The sequence below is a fragment of the Dermacentor albipictus genome, chromosome 2 (assembly GCF_038994185.2).
Source record: "Dermacentor albipictus isolate Rhodes 1998 colony chromosome 2, USDA_Dalb.pri_finalv2, whole genome shotgun sequence".
In the NCBI taxonomy this organism is placed as follows: domain Eukaryota; kingdom Metazoa; phylum Arthropoda; class Arachnida; order Ixodida; family Ixodidae; genus Dermacentor; species Dermacentor albipictus.
Window position 1 is genome coordinate 157024867 of NC_091822.1, and position 23032 is coordinate 157047898.

General features: G+C 48.7%; 1 protein-coding gene across 5 annotated transcripts in view; it reads left to right on the forward strand.

Moving 5' to 3' along the window:
- LOC139056175 (monocarboxylate transporter 5-like) overlaps positions 1-12027 on the forward strand; it is a 44888-nt gene extending 32861 nt beyond the window's left edge. For all 5 annotated transcript variants that reach the window (XM_070534159.1, XM_070534161.1, XM_070534158.1 and 2 more), the window contains 3 exons: positions 2390-2533; positions 7224-8255; positions 10934-12027. In XM_070534159.1, coding sequence (XP_070390260.1) covers positions 2390-2533; positions 7224-8255; positions 10934-11145 — 1388 coding nt within the window. In that variant the 3' untranslated portion in view covers positions 11146-12027. The remainder of the gene's footprint in view (positions 1-2389; positions 2534-7223; positions 8256-10933) is intronic.
- Positions 12028-23032: the final 11005 nt, after the last annotated feature.

A 23032-nucleotide genomic window follows, 5' to 3' on the forward strand; every position in this document is an offset into this window, starting at 1 on the left:
AAGTCAAACTCTTGCCTTTTCTTTGAGTTGTTGACAAATTCGACTCCGCCCTGCCATCTGCTAGCCGCCTGGTTAGCTCAGACGGTAGAGCGGCTGCCCCGGAAAGGCGGTGGTCCCGGGTTCGAGTCCCGGACCTGGGCGAATTTTCCTTCAACTGCTAGGCTTTCCTTTCGAGGAACCCGTGTGGGTTCCCTTTGTAGCAATTGCCATGAATGGGTGGATTTCCGATTTCTCCTTTAATTAAAATTTAGCCGCGAACCGAAGAATGGAGGTGTCATTGACGGCGCTTAGATTGTCTGTTCCGATTATTCCTATTGGTATCGAAATGTTTTACGAGGAATATATAACACGAAAGAAATATCAGGTTCGCGTTCCAACCCGAAGGTATCAATCATGACTCACGCCCCGCGTTGACCCCTGGTAATGTCAAGAGGGGAGTAGAGTAGTAATGTGAGAAGTCAGAGTGAAAGCGAAAATTCAGCGACGTAACCACTGTACTATGTAGACTTTGCGCTTCAGGTCATTTGTTATCGCGGAAACTTCTTAGGAAGTCGAAAGGTTGCCGCACACTCATGTTAGGATTATGTGTGCCATCTGAAGAGCCTACTGCGTAAGTAACGTAACAGGTCTTTGGCGGCGTGTGTTGTCTTCGAATTCTTTTGTAGCCATTCTTTACAGAAATGGTACGATTGGGAATTTAGAATAATATGAATCTATGAAAGGAAGGATTTAAAACATCGTGAAGAAGTGGCAGGGGGATTCGTCCTTCTTTCCTTTTCTGTTCACGCTTCAGGTGCACGAAATATAAGTTTGCTACCCCAATAACGAAATGCAAACCTGGAAAGGTTGAAGGTCCTTAAGTTACACATTAGCTATCAAGAACGGCCTGGTGAAGGGCTTCAGGTTATTATGAGGAACCCGATGGTTGTGTGATCGGGCGCTATATGTACACATTAAATCAGTTTACACTGGTAGAGCACTCTTTCTTAGTTCAAGGGAAAAGATAGGCTGTTAGCAGCAACAAATACAACAACAGCAGCAGCGCGATTCAGGCAAAGCTTTCCTTCTTGAATTCAGTGCTCGAGACGTGGCAAAGATGGTGCCAGTGTGACGTCACAAATTTAAGAGTATTTCTTATACGTAAGAGCTCCCGAACGTTGTGGGATTAGATTGCTACTTTCAAACGCAATATGATCCTTGCTTACCGAAACAAAAAGAAACAATAAATTGTCAACAAACAGTCGCTAATCTCTAATGCGTCACACGAAGTTCTTAAATGGGAATTCTGGGGATGACGTCTCCACTCGCCTTCCATGTTTTAATGCTGTAGCATTATAGGAGGACCTCACACACGTTGTAACTATGTTTCCTTTTGGAATTTCGATGTACAAGCTTGGGAAGGTAGGCTACATCAGAGCCGGCTATCCCGAAATCTCAAATTTGTTGCCGCAGCAAAAAAAGATAAAAAAGAAAATATAAAAAAGCACGATACATGCACCAACACAATCGTACAAGGATTGCCTCCTCTACTGGCACCAGCACCGAAAGCACAGTCCAGTAACTATAGGATCGTCACGCATTACACAAGTGGAGTGAAACGTTACACTACACAGGAGTGAATGGTTCATTGGGGAGCACAACAAAGTTCCAAAAAGGAGTAAAATATGGAAGATAGAATTTACGCCGCTAGAAAAAAGTTTCTAGCGCTCGTTCTGTGTTTTTATAAAGTAGGAGTGGGGAGGGGGTGGGGGAGGTGTCGGCATTGCGAATACCTTGATACCTAATCGAACCCGATTCGAACAGCGTCGGAAGAAAATAAAATACCAGTCGAATAGCACCAGAAGTGAACGGAATATCGAATATTTTTTTATAGTTTCTGAATATTGTATAGCCTTCTCGCCATTACGATCGAATAATCTTTTACATCTTAATATTCACAACATTCGAAAGTTTCTATGATTACACTGCAAATTCTACAGCCTGCTTTACTAAAAACACACAGGGCGCATTAGGAACAAATAAACAGTTTGTTCGCAAAGATCGCGGCTCTTCAGAACGTACGCGGTCATGCATTATCAAGTAAAGCTTAAAGAGACAGCCTTGTTGTCGGCCTGTTTAATGTGTTTGCATACCTTCGCGAACAAATCACAAATGCAGTACAAACAGTACGCACTGCCGAACGCCATGTCTACATTTTGTTACGAGTGATCGTGCTTAATCGGTAAAATCTGGCCGCCTGAGCGACCCGGTGTACTCTAGTACGTTATGTCGCTGCTCTTTTGCCAATTTCTTTTTTCGTACACGTGCCTTGCGGTAACTTCCTTCAATAACACCAAAATTAAAATGAAGAAGAATCGAATTCGTCATTTCTCTTTATTTATACTTTCAGCGCTCGTGGGAGGTTACCTGTGCGAGCTCTGCTCCTTCGAGGCGGTGGCCTTGGGCAGCGTTCTCATCACGTCGGCGTCCATGATGATATGCTACTTCGCGCCCAGCATCGACTTCATCAATTTCTTTTTTGGCGTCGTTCACGGTACGTTCGTGCTGCTCATGTGATTTCGCATCTTCTGTGGCGGTGTTATTACAATACACATCGTCAAATCCATACCCCTTCTACATGACCGGGGTAGTTGGAGAAGTATGGGAGAGGCCTTTGCCCTGAAATGGGCGTAACCAGGCTGATGATGATAATGATGATGATTATCGTCAAATGCGTGTTGTCTCCAGCTTCTTCTTCGTGATTTGGGAGAGGGAAATACGCTCAGTTTCCCTCTCCCAAATCACGAAGAAGCTGGAGACAACACGCATTTGACGATAATCATCATCATTATCATCATCAGCCTGGTTACGCCCATTTCAGGGCAAAGGCCTCTCCCATACTTCTCCAACTACCCCGGTCATGTACTAAGGGTATGTATTTGACGATATGTATCAGGCTGATGATGATAATGATGATGATTATCGTCAAATGCGCGTTGTCTCCAGCTGCACAATCGCCAGCGTGGAAGGCGACTGCTATCCTCCTCTTCCGCAGTCCCGACAGGGGGAAAGGGCGGCGAGAGAAGTGGAGGAGGGTCCTCTCAGACGCCCCCGTAAAGCACTCCTGCCACACAACACGTGCGCGTGAAAAGAAACAAAAAAAAAAGTACAGGCGTTCGGTGTCGAACTTGCCTCGCTAGCTCGGCTTACGGTGAAACATAAGAGCTCGCGCTTAAGCCACAGCGCGTGTCGTTTGCACCGGCGACTTTGTATCCGTGATGAGAGTCCCGAGAAAGTTATTTGCATAACCGGGAAACTCTTACGGACCCTTGCCTCCGTGCAGAGCTCGACAAAATAGAATAGTTAAGAGCAGCAGGATCTCTCCACGCACGTGCGGTGAATTATATAGACTCCATTTGCGCGCGCCTCGAGGGATACACCGGAGCCTGTCTGGCATTGCTAACAGCGTTGCGCAGTCGGTGCCCGACAGTGAAAAGGCACGAGCGTGTCCAGCCTTGTTTGGTGAAACAGCAAACCTGAAACGAACACGTGTTAGAAGCAGTGCCAGCGAATGGGAACCGTCTCCACGCATTCTAATGTGGCTCCGATGCACTGATAATAAGGCGAACGTTGCGAAATGTTCGTGCGCAGGGGGGTTTATTAGGGGCAACGTTAGTTACCACGGCCAACCTGTAGTGATACCGAAACATCGATGTGTATGTCTTGCTCAGGGCGGCGGCAACGTTAGTTACCAAGGCCAACCTGTAATTATACCGAAACATCGATGCATGTGTCTTGCTCGGGGCGGCTTACCTTGTCTTTTTCGCGCCGTTGATTATTGATTGGAAACGCCATTAGGCACGGGAGGTTCTGATAAAGGGTTTCGTTGGCAGCATGTAAGCCGCTGCATTCTAAAGGCCGGGGAATTAGAAGTTTATTGACAAATGGAAGTTGGTTCAACGTATTATTATTATTATTTGTTTTGAACACATATACACGTATACACAGGTAACAGGAAAGGGAAAGCGAGGAGCAGGCTGGCAAACTGCCACCGGAAGGGGCACAACGCCTGCCTACTCTTCTGAAGGGAGGTGACAGCAACACAGAAATGGAAGATAGGAAGGAGGGGAGGAAAAAGGAAAAAGGAAAGGAGAGCAACAGGACAAATCTAAAGACCAAAGTAGAACACTGCAACAGGACAAATCTAAAGACTAAAGTAGAACAGCAACACAACAGAATACTGGCGACGAAGTCACGTAATATCAACAGGACACCTAGTGGTTTAGAATGCAGGTCTTTCTGGAAGGGAAGGTTATCTACGCAAAAAATAATTTAACAGTAACGGTTTACAAACATGCTAAGATCTGGCCCTCGTGCTAATAAGGGAAGCTAATTGGTGCACTAGTAACCACAGCACATGTGAGCGTATCTTGGAAAACTGTGCGACACCAACTATATAGGTACGATAAACAATTGTGTTGTCCTTCCGCACTCGGCTACTGAGAGCATCACAGGTCTCGGATCATTCAACAGAAGAAAAAAAAATGTCAATAAAAATATGATAAGCAGGAAGGCTCGCACGCCTGGCCGTCAAATATACCGCACCATAATTAAAAGAATTTCCTGCAAAGAGTGCCGGGTAGGTGGCTCGTTTCGTTTTTTTTTTTTTCGTCGGGCTTCGGCTAAGCAGCGTCGACGCGCCAGAACACGATCGGGCTGACAGTGAATACTGGGCGAATGAATAGACCCCGTTCGCATGAACCGCGGAAGTAGAAAGAACGCCTTTACGACGTGTACCGCACACCTTTAGCCGCTACACATTCAAACTTCGTGGGACGCGTTGTTTCTGTATTGTCACAGTTGGGGGCATGCAATCCTTTGGGACTACTCCCCCAATGCGACAATCGCTGCCGGGTGCATGGGTATATAGTTCACCCCGGGTGGTCGTGCAGCCAATCAAAAGCTCGTATACGTGTTCCGGTATACTATCCTATACGCCATTGGTTCCACTTCTTTGGCCGGCACCTTCTTTGCTCTGCGTTGGTAATGGTGTGACCGACGAGGACTTCGCCGATTCCGAAAGACCGAACGCTTTCCAATGTTATCTTATGCCGCGCCGGCGTCAACCGTTCGTGTTTCAGCTCCGCTATTTGCCTTGCAAGAATCGTGCGGATGAGGGGCGAGTGGGTGGAGGCGATTGGCGCGTTTAGATCCGCAGTTGCACTACTAGAGACTGGCGCATCGGAAACACCACGAATGCAACACAATGCCATGGATCACCACTGCACATATTATTTTAATAATTATATGGACACTCCAAGCGCATTTCCACCATCGGCGTGGGTGGGAAGAAATTAACATACTTCATAGAACATATCAAATCGGGAGAGGTCAGCAGTTCGCAACAGTGGCATGACAAGATACAGAGAGAGAGAGAGAGAGAGAAGGAGAGAGAGAGATAGAGGAAATCAGAGTCCTTATAAGCTTTTTGTCGGCAATAGGCAGCGCTATTAAAATAATCGTGACTGCGTTTGATTCTTGCAGAGGCTGCGCTCAATTCAAATCCTTGCAGGGAACGTTCACGTGACGTCACCGTGCGCCATTTTTTTTTTGCAATATTCACAGCTGCTACTGTGCCTCTGGAGACAAACGGATCGAGATAAAAGGAAGATTTTCACCATGCTGGCTGTGCGAGAAAAATGGCCGCCTCCATGAGATTAGCGCATACCCCATATTTACGCATCAATAGTTCGCGGAGGCACTGCCAAAGAGTGGCAAATCGGCTTCACAAGACCTTCGCAAGTGAGCTCTTGAGCGCGAGGCATATGAGAAGGAAAGTAGTTATGAAATAGACAGATATATAGGCACATGGGCATTCGCAGATACGTACAAACAAGCAAACAGGTAAAACTATGAGCACACCAGCAAGAGAAGAAGTAGACTTTATATGCTCATGTTTCAGCATGAGGAAGTCGCAACCAGCACAACAACACGCGTACACGGCGCAAACCGAGATATACAAATGCGAAAAGAATACACAGACGCAGAGACAGATAATTGTTTCAGCAGCTGTTGGTAACGATCGTTGGAAAAAATAAAGAGAAAGTACCATGACAATACTTGTGACATGACGTGACATGACAGTTTGCTCTGTGCAGCAAACTGTCGTGTAGTCAAGGAAGTATCCGGCAGAAAATTGCCCGGGCGGGTATGTCTAAATGTGGGAACTCGAGCCAACATTTGTTCAAACCGGATGTTTCGAAACCCGTCTGAAACCACATTCTTCATGGGTGACGTGGCAAACGCGCAGCTTTGCTTGCAGGGTAAAAGAGCTTGATAAGCTCGTTCATGACAGCTCGGCAGGCCGCCGCATTCCTGTCGCTATCGTTCCTTTCAGGTCAACACACAACACCGGAATACTTAAAACCAATGCAATGTTATTTCACGCACACACGCACGCGCACCTCCTTCACACATCTAAAGACACGAAGAAGCAGTAATGATTGGCGCAGTCAGTATTTTTCGTATAAGGTATAGCATACACACCTGCCCTGCCCTTTTCAAGAACGCATGGACTTATTCTTGCCGTAATTCTTCGGCTAATTTTTGTTCGCTGTGACGCCCATTTCGGCGTCCGCTGCCAGTTCTCCTCTCCTATCGATGCGCTCCGACGCGGGCACTCGATCCCCTCTCCGGAGCACGCACTGCCACTGCGCGTGACCCCTCACGTTGTTACTCTCCTCCACCCCTGTCGGTTGCATACCTACCCGGCACCCATAGCCACGTGCCTTCCCGCGCGGTTTTGATGCATGGCGTAAATGCGCCAGGCCGCGCGTCCACCAACTGCATCGCGCCCACGTGACCCCTGAAGTCCCTCCCCTCTTCGCAAGTGAGCAGGGGAGTGAGGGTTACATCTCGTCACTCACTTCTCAACACGCGTCGACATCTTCAGTAAAGTGGAAAGTTGGGCTAGTTGGTGAGTGATCATCATACCTTGCTGGTGAAGCAGCGCACAGACACGGACACGGTGATCACAAACAAGTGTCGTCTTTTCCTGTTTGTCTTCACTGTGTCCGTCATTGTGTCACTGTGTCATTTTTGAACGCTTCGTGTGATCCGATAAATGCTGACACATGAACAGTAAGAGTCTCACTGGGCGCGAGAATGTGCCATAGCTGTCGCTGCCACTGCTACAGGCTTTGTGAGATATTGTAGCATTCCTTTGTTTGTTTCTGTGGTTCCAGGCGGGGCGACGTCGGGCATCTTCGTCGTCGCGAACGTGCTGCCGTCGCTCTACTTCAAGAAATGGCGCGCCACGGCCACCAGCATCGTCTGGTCTTCGCAGTGCTACAACGTCTACTTCATACCGCAGCTGGCAAACTTCTTCCGCGTGGCGTACGGCACGCCCGAGCTCTTCTTGCTCATAGGCGCCCTCTGCCTCAACGCCCTGCCGGCGTGCATCGTCATCAAGACCCCGCCGTGGGCCCTGAGGGCCAAAGAAGGCTCTCCAGCTCGCAGAGGCGTTGCCTCCGGGGGCAGCGGCGACGGCAGCCGCATGAGCCTGAAAAAAGCCGAGGCTTACGGCGACGGCATCTCGAAGCGCAAGATCCATGCAGCATCCGGGGCTCCGGAAACGGAGGAGATGCTGGACCGCAAGACGCCCGACGACCCCTCGGCCGTGAGGATCGTCTGCACCCGCAACGACAGAGCAGACGACAAGGTCATCGGGTCGAGCTGCGACGGGTTCGCCATACGCGACATGCCGCATGGACTCAAGGGAGTTCGCGACAAGACCAAGTTGCTCTGGAAGAACACGGCGGGCGCCCTGTTGAGCTGGAAGTTCTACGTGGACGGCCTGTCCTACTCTCTGGAGGTGTACACGATGTCGACGTACTTCATGGTGTACGCCGACATGGCCGTCGACAAGGGACTGAGCGTGGAGAGCGCAGTGTACCTCTTGCACGCCTACTCGACCGCCGACTTGGCCTTTCGCGTGCTGAGCGGGTGGTTCGTGGACCGCAAGTACCTGCCCATCGAGTGTTCGAAACTGGCGGGTTTCGTCCTCAGTGTCGCGGGCGCGCAGGCGATAAGGACTTCGCGCACCCTCGTGCCGCTCATATTTGCGTCCCTGCTGTTCGGTTGCGGCACCGGCATCAACATAGGCATCATCGCGCCCTTGCTGCAGCACGACTTCAAGAAGGAGTCGCTCGCCATGATGTTCGGGGGAGCCATGTTCATCACGGGACTCGTCATTCTGACGAGGCCGCCCGTAGTAGGTAAGAGAACACGTGTTTTACCTGTCGTCATTCCGGCGCTGATTTCAACCTCCAAGAAACATTTGCGCACGTCTGCCCTGATCTCAACACGTCTGCTCGGCCTTACGGTATTACGGTTGTTTTTGCTCTATGCGTCTTCTTGCCGGCTGTCCCTTTCTCCTATCCGCACGGTGGTTTCCCATTATAATAATGAACAGTCTAGCTCACCAAGCAAGTTGTTCGACTCCCTACCCTCCCCCCCCCCCCCCCCCGAGTATATACTTACAGATAATGCAGTTACAGATATTGGCCGAAACGGATCATTTCTTAAATAAACTTTATGCTTTTGAGCACTGTCACATGTTTGTAACATGTGCGCCACCGCTACCAACTGTATTTGTACAGTGAGAAACTCGATACGCATGTGACAATCACAAACACTCTGCGTGCGTGCATGCGAAGAAAAAAAAAAAAACTGGAGTCAAGAATGACAGCGTGGAACGAAGCGTCGCTTCACAGAGTTGCCATTGACCTGACTTTTTTTTTCTGAGCAAATTAGTTTTCGAGGAATTTCCTAAGCGGAGGAGGTTGTTGTGTGACATGGGAGGTTGTCGTCCAGCCAGAATTTGCACGAAACTGCGTCCTCCGGAACAAATCCTCGCAATCAAAAAAGTAATTGTCGTGTGATCCGGAGATTCAATGTTCCAGTCCAGGGACTCACTCCCGTACCACCAACTCGGGGTTAGCTTTTGCGATTGCAAAAGTTTCCCCGATCGTTTTCCCCGCGTTGGTTTACACCAAGCCTAAAATAGCAAATTGCATTGCTATTTGACTGGAATTTCCACTTCGCCGTAATGGAGTTTTTGCCCTATATGTGAGACCTCCTTTAACATTCCAGCTAGCCACTGAGCATTGACTTCGTCTGACCTGCTCTAGGCCATGAGAGATAGCTGTTTACCATTGCCTACCGCGAACCGGTCGCTTATGGCCGAAGCACGTGGTTCTATATTGGTCCCGAACTTGTCATTTCCGCGCTAGGAAAACAAGCTAAGTCGCAGATTTCTGCAACCACGACAAAAAAATCGCAAGGTGGTTCTTTTTTTTTTTATTCTGCCATGGCGCTTGCGTGCTAGGGAAGTTAGATGTGTTTTGTTTAGAAATATGGGAAGCTTGTCTATATAACACGGAGTTCACGGCGCTAGTTGCTGCGGACATAAAGGTGTTTCACGTTTTCTTGGGTGTGAATTGAAATCCATATTGCTATGAGTGCATCTGGCGTAACTGAAGAGAGAACGCGTTTAGAAGGACAGTTCCCGTGCTGGGCCTGCCTTGCTGACAACCGCTTCGCAGGGACACTAACCGTTGCTTGGTCGAAAAATAGTGCCCCTGTACTAGCACGAAAGAAAACACAAACACAAAAAAAGAAATAAAGTAGTCTGACAACATAATGAACCGTTATCACGAGTGCCTCACCCGATGTGCGGCACCGGATGCCTTGCGGCTAGGGATTTTCCGCCGGAAACCTGGCGTCAGCTGGCAGCCGAGCTCGTGGAAAGTTGGCTCGGAGAGACGTTCGTGTACGGAATGCAAAGTTGTTGCTGTACAGGAGCCGGCTACTGGTCACTCCGTTACATGCGCTACGGTACCTGTCAAACGAGTCCAGGTGAATGTGCGCTTCTTGAATGGAAGTCTTATCTCGGGTCATTCGGACAGGTTAAGAGAAACGCGAACGTCTGCAACGCAAAGCAAAGGAACTGTCGGGAGCAGATATTTTACTTAGTCTCCGAATGGTTTTAGGAGAACTTGAGCAAAATCTGGAGGTTCTAATAAAATTAAGTTCTGCGTTTATGAATTCGTAAAAGTAAACAGCTGGAACAGACATCGCAGTCCTATGAAGTGCCCCGGTTATAGAAAATTTAAAATGGACAATATTGATAGAATGTCCATAGAGAGTACATTTGTACAAAAACTACTATAACAATGAATATTATTTTGTACACATGGCGCAATTAGTGCTGTTATCTTTCATTATCAATTGGTTTGCTACATTATCCTCGAATCGGTAAGTTGACAGACAGGTACACAGACAGACATACAGACAGGCACACAGATAGATTTTGAAGATAGGCAGATTTTGAAGATAGGCACACAGACTGATTTTGAAGATAGGTAGATTTTGAAGCTGGCACACAGATAGATTTTGAAGATAGACACAGATTTTGAAGATAGACAGACAGATAGATTTTGAAAATAGACGGATTTTGAAGATAGGCAGACAGACGGATATTGAAGATAGGCAGACTTTGAAGTTAGACAGACTTTGAAGACAGACAGATAAACTTTATTTGATCCTGAGGAGCTTCAGCGGGGGCCCCTATCGGGGACTCGCGGAAGCCGCTGGCCGCGTCCAAGTCGGGCAGAACTACCGTGATGTTCCGCCCTTTCTTGGGCCCTCTAGATTGCCTCTAGTTGTGTCTGGAGGGATGGGCTCCGGAATGCCTCTTCCCAGTCGGCTTCCCTGGATAGAGGGCCGTTAGGTAACGCGTGGCATTGCCAGAGCATGTGCGCTAAGCAACAATAAATCTCATTACAGTCCGGACAGCTTGAATCGACGTCTGTGTAGATACGGCTGAGAAAGCCCAGTGAGGGGAATACAGACAGAGTTTTCAATATTTGCTGTGCCCTCTCTCACCTTCCAGGGTATTTCCGGGACACCATTGGAGACTACGACGGCCTCTTCCACACGCTGACCGTCGCCAACGCCATCTTTGCCGTCATCTGGTTGGTGCGCGCGTTGGTCGCCAGGAGGCAGTCGAGGGCGGCGGCCGAGAAAGCTGCTCCGACCTCGCAACAAGGGGTGCTCTCGGACGCCGCCATTCCGCTCACGACCACAAGTGAAGTGGCCTGCTGATGGTCACGCTCTCGTCTTCTTTTCTGTGATCGACAATGCGCGATTCGTTGACCATCGGTGATCACACGGGTTATCGGTATCGTTCCGAAATCGGTGCGAAGTGAGCTTCGACGCTCGCTTTTGATTGTGACTGCTACATAGAAAACCATCGTGCGCTTTACTGGACTACCGGTCCTCTGTGGTGCCATCGGGGTTGTGCCGAGACTGTTGGGAACCACAATTACGCTGTCGACGTGCACGCGTACTGATACCGTGGACACATGCGATTGGAGAAACGTCTGGCAAACTTAGTGAATAGAACCCGGTAGTGTATGCGCGTCAATGCATTGGACCACAAGTGTTCTGCTTTGCGACGCATTATGTAGATGAGACCTCTTTTTTGTCTTCGAAGCTTTCAGAGCACTGGTGATGCATGGCTGTGAATAAGGAATCTTCGGACCTGCACCCGGTGCCGAGACTGAAAAACTGATTGTGCTGGTGTCCACTACGTGGATGTGTTGCGTCGCTACTCATTAGTGAATTTGCGTTGTACTACGACAATTATTACAAAAGCGCGAACTTTCAAAAACTGCTATAATATACTAATAAATGATTGCGTCTGTGTGACAGAAACACTTTTGCACTTTGATGCAAACGACGTTTGCGTAGCAGCGACTTCTGTGTGCGAAAGACGACACGGGCCACGAAGCAGGGTAATTTTTGACACGTGTTACTCTTATCTTTTTTATACGAAGCATTGTATAGGAAGCTGCCAGCAAGGGCACGCAAGGTTATCCATAAATATTTTGAGTCATCTTAAAAAAACTTTATTTCCATTTGAAATTTGGCCAAAAAATGCTGCAAACTTATACTAGACCTAATGATGTATATTATCTCCGATAATCACCCGCCGTGGTTGCTCAGTGGCTATGGTGTTGGGCTGCTGAGCACGAGGTCGCGGGATCGAATCCCGGCCACGGCGGCCGCATTTCGATGGGGGCGAAAACACCCGTGTGCTTAGATTTAGGTGCACACCAGAACCCCAGGTGGTCGAAATTTCCGGAGTCCTCCACTACGGCGTGCCTCATAATCAGAAAGTGGTTTTGGCACGTAAAACCCCATAATTTTTTTTAAATCTCCGATAATCATGAAGAAATGTGCAGTATTGAATTACCAAGATTTAAGATACAACGCCGCCATTTTGATCTGGTGAGAAGTGTGAGGTGATAAGCTACCTTGCATGTTTTTTAAGTAATCAGTATGTACTATCTAGGTCGTATTAAACTATTTTTGAGAGAACCACATGAAAACGTCGATGCAAACAGGGTATGCGGTTCAAGGAGTTCAAGCATCGCTGTTATTAGTCTTCGCAAGAAACGCATGCAGCGAATCGGAAGAATTTGAAATCATACTGTCATATGTGTAAGTGTGCAACTTTTCCCCCGCGTTTCATTATTTCTTTATTCGTTAGCGCAGCACTCTGCAAACTGTTGTACACACATGACATTTGAACGGTGAGCACTCCTCGACGGTCTCGGATACCTGCAAGGAGCAGTCTGATCATGCCATTGTCTGTTGTGTCCCCTGCCCCGCAACCAGACGGTGGTACTTGTGTACGCCTCAATGCAATAGCATTACACGGTTCAAAACTGTCCGGTATCGTGGTTTAACAGTGGCCGATCCCGCAGGTAGTACAAAGCTGTGAACGGGTTGAACTTCATACCATACGTGGACGATATGTGTGTGTCCTCGCATGGCTTTGTATAAGACCAGTCTGATGAGAGTGCGCGATATGTGTTCTAGAATTCTAGCCATCGAAAACTTGGTCTCCAACAATATAGTTCGGTGATATACGTACTCGGCGGGGCAACTGGCGGGGTGAGATCGACGGAGCGGGGAAAGAGGAGCTGCGGAACGGCGCGAGGTAGAGAAGCACGTGACGGAAGGAGCGCGAAAGTGGCGCCCCCAGAATACAACACTAGCCTTGCACCACAACTACAGCGTGCCGCCGTGCTAAAAAAAATAAAATTGAAAAAATTTGGAGCATGCTTAAGCTTCGCCTTTAAGAGTGGAACGCGATAGCATTCAAAGGTCCCTGACTGCTTCTCACGCTTCCCGGCAACTGGAGCGCATGTAACCGTAAATGTTTGCCGTGAAACGCTGGCCGCGAACGCTATGCACGAAGGCGAGGGCTTTGTGGTAGAAACGCGGCCACTTGCGCGGGCCGCGATGCGACGGAGCCGAGCGCCAGCTGGAGGTATTGCAAGGAACCGGGCGCGCTGTTCGGTGGCCCTCGCAAGACACGCATCGCGCCGGCGCGCGCTAATGGCGGATGCCGCGGCCGGTCTGTGTTGCGTGAAGGGGTTTGCTTGAGTTTTCACGTTTTCTTGTACAGTCCAATTACAATCCGAGAGCTACCGCGCCTGTAGGTTGTGTGTAAGTCGTAGTTTACGATTTTTCCAAGCATCTCACCTTGAGAAATTCAATTAGTTTAGTAAATTCCTTGCGTCACATGGAGGGCCTGGGTATGGGTGGTTCAAGTGTGAGTGAGTGAGTGAAAAACTTCATTAGCTCTAGACTCGTTGGTCTTCTGCGGTCTTCAGATGGCTTCGTCCATCTTCTAGCACAACGGCCGGTTGCGCTTCGTCCAGGGCTCCGCTGGATGCTGCTGCCAGTTGTGCTCGCCGAATCAGACCTTCTTGGTCGACCTGGCGGTCGCTGGAGAGCACTCCCTCCCATTGCTCCACACTCGGGTTTGGTATAACGGGTACCACGTCTATCTTCTGGCATGCCCACGTTACATGATACAGCGTGGGTGTTTCGTGGCACCAGGGACATTTGTCATTGTATTGTGTGGGATAAATTTTGCTGAGTACGTTTAGGTTCGGGTACGAGCCCGTTTGTAGCCGCCTCCACGCGACAGAGTCCTCTCTGCTAAGGGAGTTGTGGGTGGTTCGAAAATATTTTTTCTCGAAAAGGCATCCGAGGTCGGACGCCAACGCGGGACGCCGACGCCAGATTTTCTGCGACACGGGCTCCTTAACGCGCTCGAGTTAAAATAAAAGGAAAGTGTATTGACGACCGCGTGTCCGCCGCAAAAGTGGACACAAGGTCTTGTGGCGCAACTAGTGTTATTGACAGCGGCCTCTGAAAGGTGTAAAGCGGTATACGAGATCAGTACGTAAACATATCCGAAAGAAGGTTTCCAAACAACACGGCCTGCAGCCATGGTGGGCTGCAGCTTTTTTCTTTTCTTTTTGACGTTTCGTGTCGCACATGTCACGGGCGTCCTTCATCGACTGTTTTACCTCTCCGTCATATCGGCACAATCAACGACATCAGTTTCGCCGCATGTTGGACAAAGAGCTCCTGGCTGACCCAGCCAAGTAAAACCCTTATGCATCAATAAGACTGACATGAATCGTTCCCCCCGCCCCTCCACACACGCACACGCACACACGCACGGACTACCACCCGTGCAAGAACTGATCAATACAAATCTCTCTCAAGGCTCGGTTTATCCCCTACGTCGCCCGTTAGCCGACTTGCATGCTTTTCGAGAGAAATCGATTGCCTATTGACTTGTTGGCCACTCGCCTGCTGCCGCAAGGACAATCGACCGAGACGACGGAGTCGTCCTAGAAGAGTCCTCTTACCTTTGAAAAAAAAAAATCGAGCTGAACTTGCTTTGCAAAAAGGAAAAAAAAAGCGGGTAATTTTATATCAGCGCGGGAGGGTGGTTCTGGAAGGTCATTGTGGAAGAAACATTCCTAGAATGAACAAAGCGAATTAAAAGGCCTCTGACCTTAGCTCTCGGCGTGTTTTTAGGCTTTTCGTGGCATGCGTGCGTATTTGGCGGCAGAGCTTCAACTGACGGACCAGCTCTAACGATGCCAACGTCCTAGAGATTGGGAGCGCAGCGTGCGCAGCACAGATGTCTCTCGGCTCCTTGTCAGGGCACTAGCTGTAGCAGTGGTCACTAGCACTAGCAGTGGCTACTAATTCGCTGTTACCTGTTAAGATAACAGCGAATTAGTAGCCGGCTACTAGCAGGACTTCCGAAGCATCGTCCACTTAGCCCCGGGAGCTTATTTTCGTACGCACAGTAATTAAGCGGTTGGTGACACTCGGGCAAATAAGAGATATACAAGGTCTTTCTTTTGTTTAATGCAATACAGTTTTTTTTTATAGAAAACTAATGATGGCTGCGAACAGGGTGTTTTCGCGGAGGAGTTCCTAAGCGATGCGGGCATACTTTGCCGCTAATAACGGGAGCTTCAGAAGAATAATGAGCAACATTCATTAACTTAACGCTGTTTCATTAGTGCCTGGGGGGCAGTTGTCTAAATGACTGATTTGGAGGCATGCATTTTCATGCTCGCCTATTTTTTAAAAGCCTCGAAAAACAGCCCCTAGTTCGAGATGTTCATCATAACATTCCTAAGATCAATCGCGGTAACGTCCAGAATGAGCGCATGCCGGTGCACGTCAAACGGCAAAGCCCCGTAAAAAAGTGTGGGGGCGAAGTTCGAATGATAGCGTGTCGCGACATGCTATCATTTGGGGCGAACGCGTCGCGTCTAGCGAACCCCAACGTGTTTCGGTTCGCACGAATGGCGGCAGCTCGAGCCACACGTCAGCACCTGCAGCTTCGAAGCCGAGCGCTCATGTGTCTCGCGGCGAGGCTGGCAGCTAGCGATCACTGCAGCATCACTAGTCGGATAGCATCAATAGCAATAGCAATAGCATCACTGCTGGTAGCAATATCAATAGCAATATCAATAGCAGCATCAATAGTATCATTAGCAGTATCAGTATCAATAGCAATAGCATCACTGCTGGTCTGACACGTTGCAGCACAGGTTGGCCGCGAACTAGGGCGGCAACACACAAACACAAACACACACACACGCTCACACACACGCACGCACACGCACGTACTTTTTCAGTTTTCAGTTCCGTCAGTTTTCAGGTCACCCATTCGACGTCCCAAACCAACGGCGTAGCTGTGACAGACGCCGTTTCACTGACCTAATCGTGTTTGTTTGATGAGAAGCTAAACCTAGGTACACAAATTCAGTTAACTCGAGTATACAGCTAGCGACATCGTGGTCAGAAGAAAAAAAAAACGCTGCAGCGGAGTTCTGCTCTAGCGAAGGTAACGAGAGCAATTTAGGTCACAAGTGCATAAAGGTGTGCTAGTCGATTCGCGTTCAACGTTGTACCTACATACAGCGCAACAGACAGGACACAGAGAGCGTGGCGACACAGGCACCGGCTGTCAGTTTGTAATTATGGGGTTTTACGCGCCAAAACCACTTTCTGATTATGAGGCACGCCGTAGTGGAGGACTCCGGAAATTTCGACCACCTGGGGTTCTTTAACGTGCACCTAAATCTAAGTACACTGGTTTTTTCGCCCCCATCGAAATGCGGCCGCCGTGGCCGGGATTCGATCCCGCGACCTCATGCTCAGCAGCCCAACACCATAGCCACTGAGCAACCACGGCACGGCTGTCAGTTTAGTCAATAGAACTTGTGTTGCGCTATACCGTTGCGCTATACTATTGCAACGTAGAACAGCGTCCTTCGTAACTCGGCAAGCGAGTACCTGCAATTCGATGGACATTATTACATGGCGGCGCGTACAAATACATGCAACGTTTTTGTAGCTTGGTGCAGAGATGCTAGGTGACCAGCTCCAGCGCGCTGCTATGTGTGCTGATTCTCACGAAAGAAAAAGAGAAGGTAGATCTGTCCAGGGTCGGCTATCCCACATATCATTTATCCTGAAAATGCTGGCATGTAAGGATGGATTGAAGGCTTAGAGCAGACACGGGTGGAAAATCAGGCAGGAGTAGCACGGGAAGCAGTTATATAAATCACGCAACTCTGTCGGGCACGACAAATCGTATTCGCCTAACAAACTTTTCTTTTCTTCTCACGCTTGCGTCATAGTTTGTTCGCTCTCTTCGCTATCGCGGTCTTTAATTTCCCGCTGCGTTGCGCGTTCGCTTTCAACCTTCGTTGTGTTCTTGAGGCAAAGCCCCCGCCCCCCCCCCCTCTAAAAAAAAAACAAAGAAACAAAGGACACGAGGACACCAGGGGTGCGATCTTGTACGCGTTCCAAAATAGAACGGAGGCGGTTCGTTCCACCGAGCCAAATACGATTCGTCAATTTGAACCGTGCCGAACGCCATGACGTCAATTGTGACGTGATATCTGCTGTCAATCATTCCGTGTCGTCTGCTATCGGATGAACGGAACGGAACATAGCGCCTATTTCGTGACGTAAAGAACGGACCGCCTCCGTTCTATTTTGGAACGCGTACAAGATCGCACCCCAGAAGGCAACGAAGGCACTTTATCTTGCTTCAAGTGATGCTGTACCAACTAGCCTACCAGTATGCTCCCTCGTTGTGTTCGTTCGCCCGGTTAAGAGGGACAACGCCGACGCTCGTTGCAGGAACGGGCGTCTAAGAACTGCCCTCTAAAATTGAAGTCTAACACGTATATGCTATTATGCAGGCATATGCGTCTTTTCCATTAATTGATCATCTGAGTCTTTCCGCATACGTACTGCAGTTTACGCAGTTTACAGAATACCAGAAAGTTAAATTCTAAGCGTTTACCTCAATAAGAAATTATGTTTTAGACTCAACAATTTTTCCCCAAAAGCTTTGAATTATGCGCAAATGAAAAATAAGCGCCAGGTTGAAGCACCAAGTTTAAAACGTCATGACTGTACATGCCAAGAATGAATGCCATAACTTTATAGACTGTTTGACCTAGAATGTCTAAAGCTGACAAATATGGAGGATTAACTTGAGTGTACATGAAAGTGATACATGGTTTACGCCACTTTTACAACGTTTTTTAATTATTTCCCATTCGAAAATTGATTACCTAATTGAGGGACAGAATCCCCGAAGCCTTTCATTAGTAAGCGCTCTTTTCTCACTGGCTTGCTGCATTCGCTAATGATATGCCCAGCATCAGGTATGCCTGGTATATACGTATATACGTACAGCGAAAGTGCTTTTTCGTGAATACCGGACCAGAGATGTGTACAATATGCTACCCGTTTGCTGCTTTGAACACCTTCATTGGGGCAGTTAACAGCACAGTTTCAGTGCAGAATTAGAGAGCTGAAAACTTTGTTCCATTTTCTCTATATCTTGCCATAAATAAAGACCACTCAAGCCACAAATAAAGACATTTGGAGCCAAGATAATAAAGCTTCTCATTTCGTAAGTGAGTGCACCTGGATATTGCTACGGCATAATATGTGCGATCACGAAAGGCCAGCAGTGTGAAGACGATGACGACGATTAGATGCTAGCGCGTGCTGTTGCCTCTTGGCCTAGCGCAGCGTATGGTATGGTATGGTATGAAGAACTTTATTTAGGTCCTGAGGGATCAGTCTGGGACTGATGCGGGCCACTCCCACGTCGGTACAGAGAGGCCGAGCCCCTCTGCTATCACACGGGCCCTCTGGACAGCCCTGAGCTGGTCCGCCAGCACTTCACTGTGCAGCATTCGCTGCCACCACTGTTCACCTCGAGAACCATCACCGGCCAACGCCAAGCAGCGCCACAGCATGTGTTGTAAATCGAGCAAACCCCCACACTTGCTACAATAGACTGAAACCCCGCAGTCCGGATTAATTTTATTCATGATGACAGGGTTAGGGTACGTCCGTGTCTGCAGAAGCCTTAATGTAACCGCCTGCGGCCTATTTAATTTAGGATGTGGCAACGGGAATGCCCTGCGCCCTAAGTAATAGTGCTTGGTGATTTCGTTGTAGGTTAACAGTTGGTCCCTGTACTCAGGAGCGGGATATCCAGCCCCTTCAGGGAGTACACGGCACACTAATCCTCGTGCCTCCCTGTGCGCCACCTCGTTGAGGTTACGCGGGGCTCCCTCCACTGTCCCCATGTGCGCCGGGAACCAAGTAACGGTATGCGAAGTGATATCCCTACCCTGCAGCAGTCTGTTAGCCGGCTCCGCAACAAGTCCTCTCGAGAAGGCTGTAATCGCAGATCGCGAGTCGCTAAACACCAAAACTCTTCTAGAATCAATTAGTGCTAGAGCAATAGCCACCTGTTCAGCAACCCCCGGATCTTTGGTATAAATGGAAGCAGCATTTCTAACGCTCCCTTTGCCATCTACTACCACCACCGAATAAGCATTTTTACCATTAATCCATGCGGCGTCAACAAACGCAGACTCCTCCTCCTGATCCTTTGCCTCTCGTAACAAAGCCCTAGCTCTCGCGACCCGCCTCCCTACATTGTGCACGGGGTGCACATTCCGCGGAAATGGACGAACCATGATATTTGCCCTAAGGTTCACGTTCAACTCGTGTAGGGGCGCCCTATCGTGCGACACAGCCACCGATTCTTCAATTGACTCTAATATATACCTACCCGGTGGTGTACCTAGCAACCGCTCCCTCTGTGCGGAACGTTGAGCCTCAGCAATTTCATCTAAAGTATTATGCAAACCCAGTCGTAACAACATATCGTTTGACGTAGTTATAGGCAGACCAAGCGCAGCCTTGATGGCTTTTCTGATTAATGCATCCAATTTATTTTTCTCCCCCCTATTCCAATTTAGCATAGCTGCCACATACGAGAAATGACACATAATAAATGCGCGAACTAAGCGCACTGCACCTTCTTCTCCTAAACCCCTATGCCTATTAGAGATCCTTCTTATAAGTCTTATGGCCTCCTCCGTTTTCTTGGTAATACGCTGAATGGTTCTAATGTTCGATCCGTTCGCTTCAAGTACAAAACCCAGGACCCTGATTGCTTCAACTTTGGGTATCACCGACCCTTCCCTAGTAAGAATTCTAATGCAAGGCTCAACGTCCGGTACCCAACCCCTCGGCCTACGACCTAGCTTCTTAGATTTGAAGATCAACAACTCCGACTTTTTAGAGGAGCACTTGAGCCCCATGAGACCCAGATACTCCTCCGTAAGCGTTACCACCTGCTGCAGCCTAGCCTCAAGCTCTCTATCACTACCACCGACACTCCATATAGTAATGTCATCCGCGTAGATAGAATAGCCAATATCCTGGACAGTGTCCAGTCTATTAGCCAACTTCGACATCGCCAGATTGAATAACATAGGCGAGAGTACGGATCCCTGCGGAGTACCACAGCAACCCAATTTAACGACTTCCGATGTTATCTCCCCAAACCTGAGACATGTCTTTCTATCCGTAAGGAAAGCCTTGACAAAATTGAAAAGCCGCTGCCCCAAATTCAAGTCCGATAGCACCCGTATAATGAAAGAATGTCGGATTTTATCGAAAGCTTTTTCCACATCAAGTCCAATTAGTGCCTTAGTATCCCTTGTTCGCCGGTCAAGGATCTGATGCTTAATCCTGATCATAGCATCCTGAGTCGAGAGGCCGGGCCGAAATCCTATCATCGAGTGCGGAAAGACCCCATTGCCCTCAACATAACGCGTTAGCCTATTTAAAATGGCATGCTCAGCGACTTTTCCCAAACACGACGTCAGGGAAATGGGTCTGAGATTTTCAAGCCCTATGGCCTTCCCCGGTTTGGGTATCAGAACAGTAGTTGCCAGTTTCCACTCTTCCGGGAAAGAGCCTTCCTTCCATAGGCAATTGATCTGCCGCGTAAGGAACTCAATTGACCCATCGTCTAAATTCCGCAGCATTTTATTCGTAATGCCATCCGGCCCTGATGCCGATCGACCATTAAGATTCTGCAGCGCCATCCTTATATCACTTTCAGTAAATTCCGCGTCCATAGCTGCATTTTCGTCTCCACTATATTCCAAAACCACATCAGGTGTATCGTGCCAGGTCTCCAACGGAAGGTATCTCTGAGCCAAATCCTTTAGCAACTCCTGCTCTGTGGAGTCCCGACACGCCTGATGGACCAGCTTACCTATCACAGTCCTCTGATTAGACTTAGTGTTTGTCTCATCTAGTAAATGTCTGAGCAAACTCCAGGCGCCTCCCCTCTTAATGCGACCATCAATAGAATTGCACACTTCATCCCATTGCTGCTTGCACAGTACCCGACAATGGTCTTCAATTTCCTGATTAACCACTGCTATACGCTTTCTAAGCCTTCTATTTAATCTCTGACCCTTCCATCTCGCTAACATCGACTGCTTTGCTTCCAACAAATGTGCCAGGCGACTATCCATGTGTTCCGTGTCAATATCAGTCTTAACCTCTTTAGTGGACGCCTCAACGTCACTTTTAAGCTGACTAGTCCACTGTTCCAAGGTCAACTCATTTCCCTCATCATCGATTCTCTGCGCTCTTCTTTTCCTAAATGCATCCCAGTCAACCATCCTGAATGTGCGCTCCTTTTTATTAGCCACTACCAAAGTAATCATAAGTATGTAATGATCGCTACCAAAATCTATATTAGAATTGGACCAGGACGAATCCAACACCCCCCGAACAAAAGTGAGATCAGGTGTCGAATCTCTACATGTCGACGTGCCACATCTGGTGGGATACGAGGGGTCTGTAATCAGAGTTAAATTCAAGTCTAGTGCCTGCTGCCATAGTCTCTCCCCCTTAATAGTGCTATAAGCATACTTCCACACATGATATGGTGCATTGAAGTCCCCTCCAATAAGCAACGGTGCATCCTTAGCCAGATTGGTTGCCTTGGTCAAGAGAGATTTGAAACTCTGCTTCGTGTCCCGGGGGATACTATACAGGTTTAGCAGGTAAACGCTCCTCTGACATGACCTTTGCCGACCTAAGATTACTTCCACCATAATATATTCAATCTTGCAATCTGCCATGTGAAGATCATGTCTAATATACGCCAACCTCCTATTAATGAGAGTAGCGAGTCCTCTGCCCTGTTCATTATCCTTAACTTCCGTTTTGAAATTCGTTAAGGTCACGTTAGACGTCAGTGTTTCCTGTAACATGATAACTTGAGGCTTGACACCATGCGTTCTAACAAACTGCTGCAGAGACGCCTTCTTATGATTGAACCCCCTACAATTCCACTGCCAAATACTAAATGAACTATTTAATAGAGCCATCTTGACCACGGAAATTTGGTGAACTAGTTTTGAGCTCAAGTCCACTCGCCGACTTACCCTGCTGGGCTAGCGGCCGAGTGCACTCCCGCTCCATAACAGGGACCACTGTCTCGTTTAGATATAATTCAATTTTGCCTAATCTCTGATCCGTGATACTTTCCTGTTCTTCTATCCGCTCCAGTCTACTAATGATCTGATTTACACTTTCTTGCAATGTCGCCATCATTGCTTTAAGCTCGGAACCGACTTTGCCCTGAATCCGTACGGTCGAGGATAAGGCCCTCTTTTTCGGAGCAGGCGTCTCTTCGTCCGCCATGTTCTGTTCCGCGACCTCCACAGACCTGGGTACCTCAACCGAGTCATCATGTTTCCTAGTCTGTCTTAAGCTATCGCTGTTACCGGAAGGTAAGCCGTTCCTAAGTTCAGCTATCTCTTTGATAAGCCCATCAATGGCTGCTTTTAAACTACGATTCTCTCTCTCCAATTGCGCAATCCTATCCCTATCCTTATTACCATCCACATGCTCCTGGCGCTGCTCGCGCGCTCGGCCGGCGCTGATGCCACCCTTGACCTTGTCAGCCCAGGTGGTCTGGCTCCCAGCTGCGCCGCCGCCGCCACCAGCTGCAGGAAAGCGCACCCGCGCCTCCATAGAAACGGATAGGCTCCTGGTCGTACGAGTCCCAGAAGATGGCCGCTGCCTCGACCTGGAGCGGCTCCTAGAGCGCGAGCGTCCCTTAGAGCGTTGGCGGGCGCTCACCAGCTGCACCATCTCGGCTGCCTCCTGTTCCGCCGTTAGCTCCGCCGTTAGCTCCGCCCTGGCTCTCTCCTGTCGTCGAACACGCACGACGTAG